Source organism: Rhizopus delemar, genomic scaffold (assembly GCF_000149305.1).
Source record: "Rhizopus delemar RA 99-880 supercont3.2 genomic scaffold, whole genome shotgun sequence".
NCBI classification, from domain to species: Eukaryota; Fungi; Mucoromycota; class Mucoromycetes; order Mucorales; family Rhizopodaceae; genus Rhizopus; species Rhizopus delemar.
The window spans coordinates 74,910-93,617 of NW_027137828.1; the positions used below are offsets into that span (position 1 = coordinate 74,910).

General features: G+C 34.1%; 7 protein-coding genes across 7 annotated transcripts; 4 read left to right on the plus strand and 3 right to left on the minus strand.

Moving 5' to 3' along the window:
- Positions 1-906: 906 nt before the first annotated feature.
- Positions 907-2,082, plus strand: RO3G_02252 (uncharacterized protein; the record flags this gene model as incomplete). The annotated part of the gene is made up of 3 exons (XM_067656843.1): positions 907-1,125; positions 1,196-1,476; positions 1,530-2,082. 3 exons carry the CDS (start codon positions 907-909, stop codon positions 2,080-2,082), a joined length of 1,053 nt encoding a protein of 350 aa, XP_067512944.1.
- Positions 2,083-2,560: 478 nt separating this feature from the next.
- On the minus strand, positions 2,561-3,244 carry RO3G_02253 (uncharacterized protein; the record flags this gene model as incomplete). The annotated part of the gene is made up of 1 exon (XM_067656844.1): positions 2,561-3,244. One exon carries the CDS (start codon positions 3,242-3,244, stop codon positions 2,561-2,563), a length of 684 nt encoding a protein of 227 aa, XP_067512945.1.
- A 1,209-nt stretch (positions 3,245-4,453) lies between these two features.
- Positions 4,454-6,130, plus strand: RO3G_02254 (uncharacterized protein; the record flags this gene model as incomplete). The annotated part of the gene is made up of 3 exons (XM_067656845.1): positions 4,454-4,747; positions 4,799-5,542; positions 5,597-6,130. 3 exons carry the CDS (start codon positions 4,454-4,456, stop codon positions 6,128-6,130), a joined length of 1,572 nt encoding a protein of 523 aa, XP_067512946.1.
- Positions 6,131-8,960: 2,830 nt separating this feature from the next.
- On the plus strand, positions 8,961-10,624 carry RO3G_02255 (uncharacterized protein; the record flags this gene model as incomplete). Its single annotated transcript, XM_067656846.1, has 5 exons — positions 8,961-9,044; positions 9,164-9,286; positions 9,347-9,678; positions 9,722-10,019; positions 10,070-10,624. The coding sequence occupies 5 exons, from the start codon at positions 8,961-8,963 to the stop codon at positions 10,622-10,624; spliced, it is 1,392 nt and encodes a 463-aa protein (XP_067512947.1).
- Positions 10,625-11,786: 1,162 nt separating this feature from the next.
- On the minus strand, positions 11,787-12,165 carry RO3G_02256 (uncharacterized protein; the record flags this gene model as incomplete). The annotated part of the gene is made up of 2 exons (XM_067656847.1): positions 11,787-12,040; positions 12,099-12,165. The coding sequence occupies 2 exons, from the start codon at positions 12,163-12,165 to the stop codon at positions 11,787-11,789; spliced, it is 321 nt and encodes a 106-aa protein (XP_067512948.1).
- A 2,684-nt stretch (positions 12,166-14,849) lies between these two features.
- On the minus strand, positions 14,850-16,589 carry RO3G_02257 (uncharacterized protein; the record flags this gene model as incomplete). The annotated part of the gene is made up of 4 exons (XM_067656848.1): positions 14,850-15,625; positions 15,682-15,964; positions 16,026-16,268; positions 16,326-16,589. The coding sequence occupies 4 exons, from the start codon at positions 16,587-16,589 to the stop codon at positions 14,850-14,852; spliced, it is 1,566 nt and encodes a 521-aa protein (XP_067512949.1).
- A 793-nt stretch (positions 16,590-17,382) lies between these two features.
- On the plus strand, positions 17,383-18,468 carry RO3G_02258 (uncharacterized protein; the record flags this gene model as incomplete). Its single annotated transcript, XM_067656849.1, has 1 exon — positions 17,383-18,468. One exon carries the CDS (start codon positions 17,383-17,385, stop codon positions 18,466-18,468), a length of 1,086 nt encoding a protein of 361 aa, XP_067512950.1.
- Between the last annotated feature and the right edge of the window lie 240 nt (positions 18,469-18,708).

The window sequence follows — 18,708 nt, forward strand, 5'->3', positions numbered from 1 at the left end:
CAAGAGTATTTATCAGGTACAATAACATCATCACTCTATCGCTTAAACGATTTGAATAATACAGGTACAGCTATTTAATTACTAAACACCAATAATATTAACATTCTCATAGACGGTGGATTTTTTATCTTTAATGACTTGATTATAAAAAAACAAGGAGTTTTTAAGCTACATTTCAGTTTATTTGAAATCATAGAGTAAGTGAAATGTATTTCCATCGTTTGTTAACTTACAAGCTTCAAAAGCGGTGTCACAGTAAATCGAAAAACAATTTTATCCAATCAGTTTACAGCATATTCTTTAAAAGAATATCCGGGTGCACTTGAACCAACTATTCTATCTCGTTCATTTATGGACCAAGGTATTAAAATGCGAGCAAGAAAAGAGCATTCAAGGTAAGTCCATCATTGCATGCTTTATTTAAGCTAAGCTTTGCCTGTAGCTGCACTAATCAATATAAACGAAAGGCTGGTCCTCCTTCTAATCTTTTAAAAGACATATCTATTCTATCCCCTTCCTATGCTTCTGATATTGCTCATTTTGGTAGATGGAAACCTACAGCTTCACAAAAAAGAAAAAGAAAGTCAAACTCACCTATGCTACAACCTTCACTTGACCATTCTTCTTCGTCCTCTTCTTCTTCGTCCTTTTCCTCTTCACCCACTCCATCACCAACCCTATCTTTTCATAGTGAGAAATCGTCAAGCCCATCAGTACTAGAGCATAAAGATATCCTATTACCACCACTAAGAGATGGCAATTGTACGTTATCAATCTCATTTTTACCAATCGACAAGACCTTCTTTATGAGATGAATTTTGATTGGTTAACGTGGCAGACAAATAGAATAATAATTTATTTGCTCTTACACATTATTTTTCTTTTTTTTTTTTAAAATAAAACAAAATGGATGATAGTTCTGAAAAATACTTGACAATTAAAATACGCTCACCTTCTTTACAAGAAACACTTTCAATAAAAGTTCAAACTGACGCAACTATTTTTTCTTTGAAGGAAGCCATTCAGCCTGTTCATCCTCAGCATCCTTCTTGTGCTGATCAGCGCATAATTTACAGTGGAAAACTTTTGCAGGATACTGAAATAATTAGCACTATTATCAACAAGGTACTTTCTTTAAACTCCCCCTCCCCTTCAATATAAATAATTGTTTCTTACAATGTATATAAATATATAGGCAAACAGTGATGTTGAGCCTACTTTTCATTTAGTCGTAAAGCCTTCATTACCCGTCTTAAAGCAGGAAAAACGACAGGAGCAACAACAACAACAACAACAACAACAACAACAACAGCAGCAGCAGCAGCAACAGCAGCAACAAGAAGCATCTGCTAATTCCACAGTTCTTCCGGAAGCTCCAGCTAATTTAACAGCAAACTTGCCTACAACCACAAGTAACAATAATTTCGCAACAACTCAGCCAATGTCATACAGTGGTTATCACCTTGTAGCTATAAAGTAAATATAAACTATATAATTACTTTCCCTATCTTGCTCATCGTTCTCTATAGTGGTCAATATTTCCTTGCACCTGTTTTGGTACCGGCAAATCAACCTACAACACAACTTCCTAATACCCATTTTATAACCACACAACAACAACAGCAACCAACACCGACATTTATTCAACAAAATAATAACAATAATCTTCCTGCAGCAGAACAACAGCAACAGCAAGGAAGAGCGTTTGTTTTCCGTGCCAACGTGAATGCCAGACAGATTACCTCCATTTGGCTTACGTTAAAATTAGCTGTTGTATTGTTTATGATATGCCAAGGAGCAAGTATCGAAGAAATCTTTATTTATCACATAATTGCTTTTATTTTCTTTTTATATCAAACAGGAAGATTAAGGGTCGTCATTCGAAGAATAAGACCTAATCTTGAACAACCAAGACCAGAACAACAAGCAACTGAATCTGCTGGAACAAATGAAGATGCTCAGACAAATCATATAGAACCTACCTTGTGGAATACTTTTAAAAGAGGTCTTGTTACATTTGTTGCTTCTCTATGGCCAAATTATGGAAGAGATCCACGTATTGCTCAAGCATTTGAAAATTAATTTTTTTGTATAAATACGTTTTTTATAATACATTTTTTTTTCTATATTTTGTTATGACAAACAAGGGTGACAATGCAAGTAATATCATCTACTTTTCCTCCCCTATAATTCGCTCCTTGAGCTCTTGCGGCCTTTGCCCAAGGACTGATACGTTTGGGATCCAAACTGAGTTTACGCGCTTTTTCTGTTAATGTCTTGGCTAATGTTTTAGTCATTGTCTGTTTATCTTCAATGGATTCCATACAAGCATTTATGATATCTAAAGTCTCTTCTGCATAGACATTATCAAAATACCCGTCTGTTGCTAATAATATCAAATCACTGTTCTTCAAGTAAAACGTTTTTCTATCGCCATCTTTTGGTAAATCTGTCACAAATTCATCTCTGTTTGGATAATTCCTCGGTACCACTGTTAACTGGTAACTACATGCAAATGTATAAGCTTTCAATTTTTTTTTTACAACAACAAAGTTAAACTTTACGGACAATTGAAATAATGCTGTTGACTAGGACTTTCATATACAATCTTTTTATCACGTACAAGTACAAAAGCTGAATCACCTAGGTTACAAGATGTCATTTCTCCTGTTGTCTTGGAGAGATTCAAGATACATGCCGTGCTGCTTCCTGCAGAGACTTTGCCACTCTTTCTCAACTTATCAAAGGCTACGTCTAATATATCATGGGCATCCTCCTTTGAGCTTTTACTTGCAACATTACTAGCATTGTTCATCAATGTCCAAGAGAATAAAGCTGGATCAACTCCCATTGTAGACCAACCACCAACGCCATCAGCAACACCGATTGCTAAACCTTGAGGTGTTGTCGTCTGAAAAAAGGCATCCTCACCTGCATCAATTGTTTTCTTGGACTGTGTTTGTCGTTTGGGCGACTTGGGATGCCATGCTGCTGAGGCTATAAATTCGAAATTACTCTTTTGTTCTTCTTTTTCTTCCTCTTCTTCGCTAGTTGGAATCGAGTACGTTGCTGCTTTTGAAGTATGAAACGAGCAGCTAGAGATTTGTAGATTGGCTGGTAATTTGGAAGGTGGAATGTACTTGGGCCGAATTACAGTTCTTTTAATACTTGTTGTGGCCAACACATGCCGAGAACTTTTCGATAAAAGTGAAGTGGTTACAATTCTTTGAAGTTGTGGCTTCATTTCAATGAAGAAAATAGTGACAGATTGTCTACTTTTTGCATGCACTACTTTTTTTAAACTTCCGCATAATGCGGACCGGAACAAAATATAGTTGTTAACGTTACCAAAGAAACATGATGGTGAGAACAAGATTTTTTTTTTGTCCTCCATAACACGATTTCATAAATTTGAAACCAACTTTCCCATTTGTTCTCATAGTTTGAGCATATATACAACATTCAAGTCTGTGGAAGAAAAACAGGCCACCTGTTCTTCTCTTTTTCAATGTTGCTTGCGCGGAGAACAAGTTACTGAAATAAACTCAAACGTCTATTACATATTACAAATAACCTCATCTTGGCGGAATAATAAAATCAGGATATTTTTTGTGATTTCTACAAACGTGCAAACATACCAAGGATTACGTAAAAAAACCTTTGTATTTATTTTTATCCTTTTCTTCCCTCTTGCATCAGGGAATAAGCCCTTTTTTATTGTCAACAAAAAATGAATGGAGAAGAAACATTTTTAGAAAAACTCCAGGCTTTTTTTCAGATCAGATACGTTGTGTAACTTGGTATCTTTTTTAGTTCTGGCCTTGTTGTAACTAAATAGGAATAGTAAGTATGTTTCTCATTGGTAATACTGTCGGGCAAGAGAACCCTTAATGCAATCAAACAGTATAGAAACTTGTGAGGATAGTTGTATAGAATGCTTTCGAAAAAATGGTAATGTACACGGATTCTATTTGATATAGAATCACATCATCGGAGCTCATAACAACTAGTGTTTATTTTACATTTGTTATAAAAAAATATTTTTTCTTCATATTAATTTTAAGTAAGCTTATTGTGCTTGGACAGCTCTTGCTTTAGTCTGTAAACATGCATACATCAAGTGGAGGGGGGGAGGTGGGGCTCTTTTATGAATAGCATTATTCATAATTAGGTTCAATTCAGAAAAAAAAGAAGTATGGACAATGTAACAACTTGTATTTTTAAAGAAGCGCGAACTTTTTTTTTGTAGTTTCACAACAGAATAATCGTGCTTTACTATAACAAATTAAATACCTTTTTTTATTTGTGTGCAACAGTTTGGTTGAATATAAATTATAAGCGTAATAAAACCCAATTCTATCTTTTCTTTTTCCTCTACTGGTCTTTTTGGGACAAACAGGTTTATATCCCAACATACTGTTTTCTTTCAACATTTTAGTATATTTTATATAAAATGACAGAAAAGACCGAATATACTACAGCCTTGCATGGTTCTGTTCAAGAAGTCTATGCTACTTCGGAAGAAAAGATCGAGACTGGATCAAGTGAAACTGTTGTGCGTGAAGAAACAATTGTAACAGATGTCATTGAGTTGAATGAAAAGTCTCATGTTGTGGAACAACAGCAAGAAATTGATGTGAATGGAGTTCAACATAACTTTGTTAGATCAAATGAAGAAAGTCGCCTCGTACGCAAATTAGATTTTATCTATGTCATGCCCTTTATTGCTATTCTTAATTTTTTACAAGTAAGCCATTTATACCAATATTAAGGTTTCATCTGACATAACACATTGTAGTTCTTTGATAAAAGCGCGCTTAATTATTCTGCTGCAATGGGTATCAAGGCTGACACTGGTTTGGTTGGTGATCAATTCAGTTGGCTTGGTTCTATCTTTTATCTTGGTTATTTACTTTTCCAAGTCCCCAGTTCATACTTCATTCAAAAATTCCCTCTCAGCAAATATGTTGGTTCCCTCATCATCTTATGGGGACTCGTTCTTCTCTTGACTCACAAGGCTCACAACTTTTCACAGCTTGCCGCTCTTCGTTTCCTGCTCGGCTTCTTTGAGGCTGGTATCTATCCTAGTTGTGTGATGCTCATCAGTGCTCTCTATCGTCGTTCAGAACAATCTGGTCGTATTGGTGTTATCTACATGTGTAATGGTATCGCCATGATCTTGGGTGGTTTGATCAGTTATGGTATTGCTCAATTGCATTCACATGGTTTAACTCCTTGGCAATGGATCATGATCATTCTTGGTGCTATCACCATGGCTTTTGGTATCCTTTGTTTCTTTTTCATGCTTGATAATCCCAAGGACAAGGTTCTCAAATTAAGCCCCGAAGAAGAAAAAATTGTGGACAAGCGTACGGCCGACAATGCTGTCATAAAGACAAAGGAATTCAAGATGTCTCATGTTTATGAATCTTTAAAAGAAGGTCGCTATTATGCATTCAACTTTATTTCCTTGCTCATCAATTTGCAAAACAGTGCTCTTGGTACTTTTAACACAACCATTACCGCCGGTTTTGGCTTCTCTGTAAGTTTTATTTATAACTTTATTTATTCAGCTTCTTAACCATCTTTACTACAGAGCTTACAAGCCATTTTATTGACTATCCCTTGTGGTGTTGCTACCTGTTTATTCATTATCATTGCTGTCTGGATAAATCGCCGTCATGGTCATACCCTCATCTTGGGCTGTGTTTTCTTGGCTATTGCCATTCTTGGTCTCATCTTATTGCTTGTCATTCCTGTCCAAAGAGTCAAGTTAGTCGGCCTTGTCCTTGTTTGGTCCTACTGTGCTTCATTTGTGATGCTCTTGACTTCTATTGCCAACAATGTAACTGGCTATACCAAAAAGATCTTTTACAGCAGCTCTTTGATGGTCTTCTATACATTGGGTAACTTTATTGGTCCCTTCATGATGGTCAGCAAGCAAGCTCCCCTTTATATTGGCGGTATGATTGGATATATTGTAGCTGATGCCATTTGTATTGTTCTCTTTTTGTATGCCAGATGGTCTATGGTCAAGAAAAATCGCGAGCGTTTGATGACCTCTGCTAAGATTCAAGTTGTTGATGACATGACAGATGTTGAAAACAAAAACTTTATTTACCGTCCTTAATATACTTGTATTTTTTTAAAAAAAAATTAGAACATTAATGTTAATTCCCTTTATTTCTCATAATTAAAAATCACATTATTTTACTATTCTTTTTTTTTTTTTTGTATTTCGGTCATCAAATATAGCATACAAAATTATTTAAAGATCTCATGTATTATTGGATGAAAAGAGGGATTACTTTACACAAGTATTCCCAAATTGACACTGTACCCGTGCTCATAATTTTTTTTACCCCGCCTATTTTTCATTCTTTACTGTTTGCTATTTTTTCACAGTAAAAATACAGTAAAAATAGAAAATTTCTTTTGCATGATCATTGCTAAAAGAACTAACGTTTTCCTTGCGAGCTTAAATGATGAAAAAAAGAACCCCGTCCGTTCGGGATTGTCTTGTCGTAACACATATTTTATGTCACCCTTTTTTTTTCGTGGTGCATAATCGTTGTGCTGCTGTCGTACGATAGATTTTTTTATTGGTAAGATAATCGATCTCAAACTCCTACTCCGACCCTAAAAAGAAAAGCTTTCCAGGTACAACATTTCTATACCTTCAATCTCTTCACATTACAGATTCTGCTCTTCCAACATTAATGTTTTACAACCCCTCTTTGTGCGCTGCCTTAAAAAGCGGAGGGGTGGATAGATATTTCTAGTTTTTAGTCCGCACCTCACTTTTTCTCAAGGTGATGTGTGTTTGATCCTCTGATCTTTTCAGCGATTTCTTTTTTTTAGCAACATTGATCTCTGGCCTCTCAACTGCTGTGTTCTTTTAGTTATCTGATGCGTCCAGTGAGTATCTTCTATGAATCTGTATCCTTTTATCCGTAAAAATTGGTTATCAGTGCTATGTCGCATTTTGTCACTCTCAAAAGGGAATATTTGACCTTGGCTATCTTGCTCAATTGACTGCACCCTGTTCCTTTTGGTTGCCATCGCACTCATGCTTGTGACTTCTTTTATACGTTACAAATAATAATAATCTGTTTATTTGCGGAAAAAAAGACTTCTTCTCTTAAAAGACATTCATTATTATTTAACACCAGCTTCACTTGGACCCTATACTAAAAAGCCTAAACTCAAGATCATAAGATTCGATATGAATTCTTGAAACTTCGTTTTAAGTATCTCATTACTCAAGTACTTGCTAATCATATATTAAGAATAAGACAACAGAATAAATGCTTCAGGACATAATTGCACCAATACCAAAGAGAATATTTATTTTAATAAGCGACATGATAAATCCACGTTTTTGAATTTGCTTGACATTTTTATGATATTCTAGTTTTATCTGTGCTTATGAGTATTCTCAAAAATAATACTGTTGACCATGTTGGTGATTTTGTGAGTAACAATTGAAGTATATTATGTATGAAATGTTTTTAAAAGAATTATATTCATACACCATTTGTTTTTCCGTCTTTTTTATTTAATATAGACAATATCAGAACTTTTTATATTTCGTAAAAGTGCTTTTAGCGGTACCAATTCGGACGACAGCCTTTATTAGCAATAACTGGGACCTAGCTCACTATATATTCTGATTGAAGAAAGTCTACGTAATGAAATCGACAAATGTATGTGGGCAACGTCAACTAATGAATTACAAAACTATAACATAATTAGTGTATAGCTTAGAAAATAATATCACTAGCGTCATCAACAATAATAATAGGTATATTACCCAGCAAGGCAATGTAGCTCTCCATTCAAAGTCATACCCAAATTTATCTGACCATCTTTTCCGTAGATAATGGAGTGATCACATTATGGGCTTGCCCGAAAGCATAGAAAAAATCAAACAGACATAAACCGCTGATTATTACCATGTCTATTTTATCCTCTTAGAAAACGTGAAAGGATTTTGCATGAACAATGCCCTTGACAGCGTTTACCTCAATCACTCAATGACCTATGAACAAAGATGTCGGCAAACAGAAGTGTGTTTTATGAGCAAATCAGGTATTCTCTCTGGTCTTTTTATTTTTTTCATTACTGCCCTTAATAACAGTAGATTGCTATGTTCACAAAGCAAACGCTAAAAAGATATCTGAAATTATAGAAAAGTGTTAGTTTATGAATACATATTTTTATTTTATATAACGATTTACATATACAAAGAAAAACAATTGAAGAAGTAAAACAGAGACCAGATATACTTCTTACCAACAAATAACAATAACAGCAAATATTTTATCATTACTATTATATCACGCCATACGTTTTATCGATGAACGCTTGTGTATCATTGCGTTTGATATGCTGCCTTTGTAGTCTGAGTTCTTGTTTAGTACAACGTTTAAATAAAGACATTGTAATCCTATAAATGCGACATTGTGTTTAAAAGGAGAACGTCCGTTTACAAAAACTTTGACATCCCTTTCATTAATATTCCGACATTGTTTTTTACAAAGCGCGGTAATTGTTTTTGGCAATTTTTGGTGCTTCATGTTTTTACAGGGGAAAAAGAGCAAACAGGAGTAAACAGTAATGTCAGTACAAGGTAGACAAGATGATGAATGTTTAAATTTGAAGTATAAAAAAAAAAAAAAACTATTTCAGTCTCCACTATTTTTACTCTAAACTTTTCCCTCTTCGTTAATTAAAACTAAAAAAAAAACTTTACCGAGTTGTTCATTTCTCTTTCATTTATTTTTTTTTTCTTTTTTTTTCTTTTTTTTTCTTTTTTTTTCTTTTTATTAAATTATTGTTCAATCAACATGAATGATATGAATGATAAATTCACTTCACTCAATTACCGATATATGGATGATAGCATATACAATCGTCACACATCTCCACCATCAGATTTTATTCATTCCTATGACGATATGCAGTGGAAATATAATAATAGGGATGATATATTTACTGCTGACTCTAGAAATGAAGGTTATTCTGTCGAAGAAAGGGCATTGGTTAGAAAAATTGATTTTTTAATATTGCCCATCATTTGTACTCTTGACTTTCTACAAGTAACACATAAAATCCCAAACACAAACAGTATGACAAGAGTTTAAGTTTCCATTAACAATAGTTCTTTGATAAATCAACAATTAATTATGCTGCTTTGATGTCATTTAAACAAGATTTACACCTTGTTGGCTCACAGTTTAGCTTATTAGGCTCTATTTTTTACTTGGGATATTTTCTTTTTCAAGTAAATAGATTACTAATTATTAATAGCTTTTTTTATATTAACACGACTTTTTAATCTTAGTTACCCAATAATTACCTTTTACAACGAGTTCCAATTGGTAAATATATTGGTACACTTGTCATCCTGTGGGGTACTGTTTTGCTCTGTACAGCATTTGGAAAGAACTTTTCACAAGTAGCAGGCATGCGTTTTCTGCTTGGGTTCTTTGAAGCGGGTATTTACCCTTCCTTGACACTGCTCATTTCTACCTTCTACAGACGCTCTGAACAGATTGTAAGGTTGGGTACCTTTTGGATGTGTAATGGACTTGCTTTATTCGTTGGTGGTTTAGTTGGTTATGGCATCGGGCACATGACAAACACCGGTCATCTTAAAGCATGGCAATGGTACACGTAAACTGCCAATTAAAACAAACAGTTGCTTATACATACTTAGGTTAATGATTATCTTGGGCTCTGTTACTATCGGAATGGGCATCATTTCATTCTTCTTTTTAATTGATTCACCCAAATCCTCAGCATTGGGACTTAACGCGGAACAAGAATTGTTAGTCGAAGAAAGAACAAAAGACAACGCAACTGTCCGTACGACTGAAATTAAAAAAGAACAGATCTGGGAAGCAATTAAAGAAGTTCGATTCTGGTGCTTTTGTTTCGCTTGTTTATTAATCAATCTTCAAAATGGCGCAATGACTATTTATAATGCTCAGATTACTGAAAGCTTTGGATTTAATGTAAAATGATATGAGAAATTTTTGAACTGCTATTAATATATTATGTTTAGCAATTGCAATCTATATTACTTACAGCAGGTGCAGGTGGATCGACTATCCTCTTTATTGGACTCTCTATCATCTGTGTACGAAAGACACACCAGACAATTTATACAGCTTGTGGCCTGACAGCAATCGATATTATTGGGCTTATCTTATTACTTACCATCCCAGCCACCAAAGTCAAGCTACTTGGTTTTTATATGGCCTGGTCATATGTGAGCGTCTATGTATTATTGATTACTTGTATCTCCAATAATGTCACTGGTTATACCAAAAAGATCTTTTATAATGGTGTTCTTATGCTATTTTATACCATCGGTAACTTTGTAGGACCTTTGATGATGGTCAACCCTCCCTACACAGAAGGCATTATTGGTTACTTGGTTGCTAATTGCTTGGTGATTGTTCTTTTTTTAATTTCACGATGGAGAATGGCCTTGGTGAACAAACGAAGATTGATAGAGATGGGACATTCCTCTGATGCAGCTATGGTGTCACCTTATACCTATGTTCAAGAAGATATCAGTGATGAACAAGATCAATCTTTTATTTACATTTTATAACAAATATGTTGCATTTATATAGAAAAAAGTATATTCTACCCCCCCCCATTCTCTCAGTCTCTGCAGTGTATAATAAATATTACTTTATAATGACAACTGTATTATTTATTTATTGTTAGGGCACACTTGATTTTTGTGCAATCTCTTCTAAATTTGAATCACGTCTATGGTGCACCATGAAGTCTAATTGATCCGAGTCCACAAAACTGGGTACAACCGTTTCATTATTGGGTGTTGCCACCTTAGCAACCGATTTTTTGCCCTCTTCAAAGGTGGCGCCCAAATGCTTTAACGCGGCCATTCTATCGGGACCCATCGGCATAGGTGTGATGGGTGATTCTGAAACACTTGATCTTCTTCTCTCTGAATTTTTATTGTGCTCTTGAAGGTCGTGTAAATCTCCTGAAATAGGTTGTTGCTTATCCATAACTGTTTTAACAATAAAGAAGAATAAAAGAAAGCCGTCAAATTCAAAATTCTTATATTTTACTTTTTATGCTAAAATACATTAGTTACGTCATAATGATATTTTCTGTCCTTATACAACATTTTTAAAAAGTGCTTATAGATTCGTTTATGTCTTTATACTCTCTTCTATCCTCTTCTCATCCCCCCCCCAAAAAAAGGTCTTTCTAAGAATAAAAGTTTATTTTTTTTTATTACAAACAAATAATTTTAAGTGACACAATTCACGCCCACATTGTTGCATGTGTGTGCCTGAGGTTATTATTATTATTATTCTATACAGATACTTTTTTGTTTTCTTTTCTTTTTCTTCACTTTAATAAAGGACATACAGTTCTTTTGTGACCATATTTTCCACACCACGAACTAAATAGAAACAATTAAAAAATTGTTATAAAAGGATATTTTTTTTATTGTACCATTGACCACCACCGAGATTTAAATCTTTTACTGTTGGTCCGGTATGAACTGTTAATAAGTTATTTTGATGATTGCACATTGTTGACGTTGATAGTAACGAACAAAAGAATGAAAGAAAAGGAAGAATAGGGAAAGAAAAAGAACAAACTAATAGTGTTTATATATATTTTGACAGGAATCACTGTTTTATACAAAGATTAGTGCAACTTTAAAAAGAATTACCCTGTCCTACAGTGGGCCCGAACAAAAAGCTTAAAAAATTTATAGTTATAGTTCTTTAATTTAAATCTAATGAAATGATGATAAACATGGTGATCAAGACCGCCAATATTAAAACGGAACCAAGTATAATAGCTCCTCTACTTGCAGGAAATCTTCCTTGAGTCAATGCAAGTTGTATATGAAAGTATCTTGCATTAGCAAAATAAAGAAATGCAATACCAAATACGACAAAAGCTACGCCTATCGATTTACCTGCATTTTTATAGTTTGTTGATGATTCAAGTGATAAATAATATAGTTTGGTTATAGCTAAAATCATAATAAAACAACAATAAATCATCTATACTCTTACTTATCTTTTACTTACCAACACCAACAGTAATCATTGATAAAGCAGTTCTTAGCCAAGCAAGAAATGTACGCTCATTTGCCATATGATCTCTAGCTGTTGATGCTTTATTTTCCAACAAATAAGAAGTCAATAAATGATGGTGAATAGTTTCTAATAAACTGCCGTTTTTTTGTTTATTGTCCTGTTGTTGTAGTTTTTTATATTTTTGTCTCATCTTTTCTTTTTCTATGCTTTTCCTTTTTTTCACTAGAAAAGGTGCTTTTATAATTACGTTGGACTCATTAGCACATTCTTGAGAGGTCCTATTACTGTCTTTCATTTTAGCAGAAAAAAAAAGCGCACTTGTAATGACAACTATTTTGGGGTCGCTTTAACCAAAATTAGAAAAGTGCTATATATCCAAAACAAGTGTTGTTCAAAGAGTAATGAAGTTTTATAAATGTCAACATTCCATGCATAGACTTTGAATTTTGTCATTTCATAAAGACAGTATAGTAAAAAGAGAGAAAAAATCATGATAAATACAAGTTCCTTCCTGTCAAATTAAAATAAATGGTGACTTATTTCTTTTAGAGTATAAATAAACGGATAAGCTGGATACAATTCAGAAGGACTTATTCAAGATACTACAATACGCTAATAAATTACTTTTAGTAAACTTATTCTAAATAGTTTATGGCACCAGATTAAAATGGGAAAAAAAGAGAAATTTTCATATTCATGCAAAATACAATTAAAACTTATCCGCTCATCATATAAAAGACCGTAGTTAATGGAGAGCAGCATCATGCTAGAACATTTTATCGTTCCATATTGCCATATTTATAAGTTTTATTTGGATTCGTAAATGCTGTTGATGTGAATATTGGCTATTTAATTGAATACACACATGAAACTGTTTTTTTTTTTTTTTTTTTTTTTTTTTTTTTTTAAGCGAGTCTATGGTCATTCGTTATTTATAGCTGTCCTTTCGATACTAATTTAATTGTTAGGAATGCAAGACAATTCGCTGCTCAATTGCATCTAGAAACACCGGTTCCTGACGCTTATGTACTTTGAATGCTTTCTCAAATCGCTCTCGATTAGAATGCTTTCCTTTCTCGCGTTCTGGTTTCTCTGTTCGGCATCTTATCACATTGGAATTTTTTCTCACGCAACCAACAAAAAAAAGTAAACAAAAAAATGCTCCTTATTCATTCTAATGTTTCACATATCAACACTAGATTTATCTATCAAGTTAACAAAAGTCTAATAACTCAACTTCTATAACTAAACTTCATTAATCAATAAGCATTACATAGTTCGAAAAAAATATATTGACAACAATATTTTTTATATAAAAGAGCCTAAAATTAGCTTAATCGCATTTTTTTTATTTTTTTTATTTTGTTTGGCTAGCCCTCTTATACCTAGTTTCTATTTTCTTAATGGCACATAAATACTAATCGAAAATTCTATGGCAAGTAGCAGTTAATAGTCTATCTGCCCACAACAGGACAGATCGTGAAAAGAAGTGGTAGATAAACAGTATAAGGTCTCAGATGGTGATTAAAATGAGCAAGTGTCTCGATTCAAAGTATATGTTCCTTTTTGGCAATATTTTTATTATTTACTGACTTTATTATTATTTTATTTTTAGCATATTTTGCTTGTACTTGTCAATAATTAAGAGAGCTTCTGTTTTATACTGCCTTCGCATTTGGGATATTTTCAGAATAGAAAGCATATAATATATTGCTCATTATGCAAAATTCTCTAATGACTCCGATGCTAGATATTCTTTTCAGACGACAAATCTTCAGTGAGCGTACTTGGTCTGGAGGTAATCTGCTTGACAAGCTGAGATTAACAGCATAATTCAAATTGATGACAACATCAATATTACTCCTACTACTACTATAGCGCATGAGAAGTGATAACCCAAAGAAAGATTTGAAGAATAAAACAGATCATTCCTTTATTACTTTTTTATCTAATTTTCTATAGTTTTAAGATTGAATGCAATATATTATCACATCATATATCAATGCTGCTTTCATACACATAAATGAGGCCTGATTCTAAACTATATACGCACAATTACAGTATCCATCTTATAACCCATATATATATCAAACTGGCTTTTTTGCCTTTAAAAGCATATACTATGTCCAAAAGAATCGATTTATCTGGCCATAACAAGCTTACTAAATTACTGCATCGTTAAAAAACTATATATTCATCATATTAATAGTAAGCAAAAAGCAACCCTCAAAAAACTAGAATGAAATGACTTAGAGTAAGCTTGTCTGATCAAAGTAATGAAGTATTAAGTCATCAACAAAAGAAAACTTTGTTATTGATATCAAAGGTGGTCAATCTGATGATTAATTCACTGAAAAGAGCTAATAGGTAAATCCTCTGGTGGGAATGCTTCCATGTGTTTAATTTGTCGCGGCGTCATAAGCAAGTAAAACAGTTACGAGCTCATACAAGTCTTTGAAAACCATGAGTATTAAGAACAGCTGTTAATAAAGAAGCAAATGAACACGGTAATAACATCAACAGCAAACAGTTTACTTAAAGTAGCCATACGATCATCAACCGTATGATTACTAGCAAGCTAACTTCAATCATTTTTCAGAAAAAAAAAAAAAAAACAAAGACACCATCGATTGCGTATAAACATCATATCAGTATGCATATTCACCAATACTTGCTTGTGGTATCCACTGCAAAACAGAAATAGAAAACTAAACTCATGAATCATCCGTTTTATTTTACTATTTATTGCACAACTTTACGCTCTAATTCAACGAATTCATCTATGCAACTACTATACAACTCAGTTCTTTTCAAATTAGGCTTACAAACTAATTCTAAATCGTTTAAAGAATGCTCCTTCATCATTTCCTCTAAGGATTTATATTTGTTGGTTCCAAACTTTGCCAAAAGTGCACCTCCGAGACTTGCCCCGTTCATTCCTTTTTGTCTATAGACGGGCAATCCAAACACATCAGAAAGGAGCTGAAGTATGGTTCTATTAGCAGCAGCTCCGCCTGACGCCAGTATACGCTTTGTATTTCCACCCATTCGTTCCAAACGAATTTTCATTGATAAAAATTGTGATTCAACAATGGCCTTCACATTGACAGAAGGATCCTGGAAGTCTTCTATGCTTTGTCTATTTTTAAAGCGGTATATACCTTTTGCAAAAGGAATGATTTCTTGCATCCAATAATAAAAGCCAAAATAACCTTCTGTAGCAGCTTCTTTCTCGACGAGATACTTGTTGAATATCTCCCAGTCTCTGCTTGCATAGTTATCTCGTATATGCTGTCTTGCCAATGATCCGTTCTTATAGCACAACATACCCATGTACCCATCAATGTCAGTAGGATGAGCCATGAGGTGTGACTCTGTTGTAGGCTCAGCTTTATCTTTCTTGAGATAAACCAAAACTGTATCCGATGTTCCAAGGGAAACAACGCAATCTCCCTGAGACAAATTCATAGAGGCAAGAGTTGCTGAATTATCACCAGTAAATGGCATGATAGAGCAATCTATTTCCAATGGATGAGTAACATAAAAAAACATGAAACTACTTTTGTTCAATTACCTGCAGAAAAACCATATCTTTTGACATAGTAACTATTTATCTTTCCTAATACTGTTCCTCCCTCTACAGGCTCGCTATGCAATTTGTTTGCGAGGTCGGGTCCTCCACATTCTTCCAATAATTGTTTTTCCCATCTGTGCGTCTCGATGTTCATCATATTCGTGCCTGATCCTTCAGCAGCATCTACTGGTCCAATAGAGCCCAACAACAAGGTGGCCATAAAAGAGCTTACCAAATTGATACAAACTGTTTTATCATAAGATTCCTTATTTTTATGGTAAATCTAAAGAAAGAAAGCTACTCTTAGTGACAGAGGCAAAACAAAATGGTATCTTTTGTTTTACCTTTGCAATTTGGTTTCCTGTGAATCTTTCGTATGCTTTTGAACCTGTCAATTTTGCTAAAGCCTCAGCTCCGCCAACACTTTCTTCAAGTGCGCGACATTCAGCTGTTGTACTTGCGTCTTGCCAAATAGGTGATTGCTCAATGGCAAAAGCAAGCTGTAATTGCTCTACAAGTTGCTTACTTGGGTCAAGGTTCTTCAAAATCTCTAATCCATTTTGATTCCAATATACACTGCCATGTTGCTATTGTATTGTCGTGTTAAAGAGTTATATATACTCATTCAAAAAATAGGAACGTACTTGTCCCGCACCAGAAATACCTCGAATGGCGCTTATATGTGGAAATGACTTTAACTTTTCAAGCAAAAGATCCAGAGCCTTGACCCACATTAAAGTAGGTGACGTTACAACGTCGTCGTTTACAACAGCTCCGTGTTTTGTATTGAATTCAGGCAAGTTTCTATCAAAATTAATGGCTTCCTCTAGTACAATTTCATGTGCTTCATCAATAATTGTGCATTTCAACTGCTGTGTAGATAAATCAAATCCGAGATAGTAAGACATACAAGAAAAAAATAAGGAGAAAAAAAATCACCACTTCTTTTTTTATGTATTAAAAGAGACAGGCATAATAAAACTATCCGATTGGATAAAGAAAAGTTAATTTCTCCGAGAACTAGATTTAGTTTCAATCAGAATATAGCTTATTATAACTAGGATAACGATTTTTTCAAAATAAGCTATTCTGCCCTTATTCAATTGCTCATATGATGAAAGAATTTATTAGCTGTCGAACTCCATTTTATTTAATAACTTGAAATGTCGGAGCGTTTTGCCTCATTTGTTGTATTTTTTTTAATCCATGGGAATACAGGAATTATGGAAAGTTATTGGACACAGCGGGAAAGAGTTTACATTAGAACAGCTTGCAAGCAATCAGTTTAATAAAAAGCAAGGAAAAGGTCTGCGTATAGCGATTGACACAGCTCTTTGGGTATTTCAAACAAAATCAAGTGTAGTTGGAGAGTAAGTTGTTTTGTAAATGAGTCAGCAACTATTTGGAGCTTAATTACCAAACTTGTGCGTCTGGTTTTATAGTCAGAGTGAATTGCGAGTCATTTTCTTTCGCTTATGTCGACTTTATGAACTTGGTATTCGTCCAGTATTTGTACTTGATGGACCCAATCGACCATCTTACAAAAGAAATAGATTTATTAATACCGTGCCATTGGATACTACGTTTCGAACCAACTTACTTGATCTCATTCGACTTTTTAATTTCAGCTATTGGGAGGCCTATGGAGAAGCAGAAGCAGAATGTGCCATGCTTCAAAGATTAGGGTTTGTCGATCTAATCATGACAGGTGATAGCGATGTTTTTTTATTTGGAGCACGACGAGTGATTAGACAATGGCCAACCAAAAGGAACGAGTCGGTCGAATGCTATGATTTAACTTGGATCGCAGATGCAACAGGACTTGATAGGTCGGATTTGATTTTAATTGCACTTTTGAAAGGATCTGACTATGATGTTCAGGGAACACAGGGAATCGGTATTCAGGTAGCTGTAGGACTTGCCAAATATCACTATCATAGAGAATTGTTTGATGACATACTATCCATCGATCGTCGTTATGATTTAGATGAGCAAAAAGTACAACATCTTTACGACAATCTAACCTATGAGTTACATCACAACACTAGGGGATACATTCAAAAAAAATACACACATATTCAATTAGATCCAAAATTCCCTGATTTCTTTATAGTAAACGATTTTATCCACCCAACAACCCACATTCAGAGCGCAAGTTATATTCCTAAGGCTCAAGAACTGCAACTTAATCTCAATTATTATCACGAGCCAGACTGGGAAAAATTAGCGCCTTTTATCCAACACGCATTCAAGTGGCCAATTGACTATGTCTTGAAACGGTTTACTCTACTAGCATTTCCTGGTTATATGATAAATACTCTTCGTCGTCAGCAACCTGGCTACAAAAAACCACATATGCTCAAAAATACCAAATTATCCAGCTCTCAAAAGGCTAAATACCAAACTTCATTAGACGATTATTACAAACTCACTTCAAAGGCACGTACATTATCAAGAAATGCCATAATTGAAAGGATCACAGCTAATAAGATTATCAATGATACCATCAAATTATACCGAGTGGAATGGGATCAGGTCCATCTAAAGGGGTTTTATAGTAAAATAGAGCTTAAATTAGACAGAAAAGCTTACAAGGACATAAAGCTACACGAAGATGAAGATGAAGGATATCAGCAAGACAATGTATGGCACACAGTAAAAAGGCAATGGGTGGATGCAACACTTATCCATAGCGTACATCCTTCATTAGCATTGAACTATCAAACCAACACAAACAAGGCGGATTTATTCCTTATTAAGCCACCTAAAAGATGTAAAAACGCGTAAAATTTGTATTATGACTTTAGTATAAATTTGCGTACCCTCTGTTTAACGAATAAAAAGTATTGGATAATTTCTGTAAGTAGCGCTCTAAAACTAAGCAGTAGTAATTTTTACACTTCAGGAATACATTAATAAGCTAAATATCGTTCCTTAAGTAAAAAAAAAAGCGTAGCTATAACGTTTCTTTATTTCTTTATTAAGATGTTTAATTGATATAAGTTAAGCATTTACGTATATATGTAT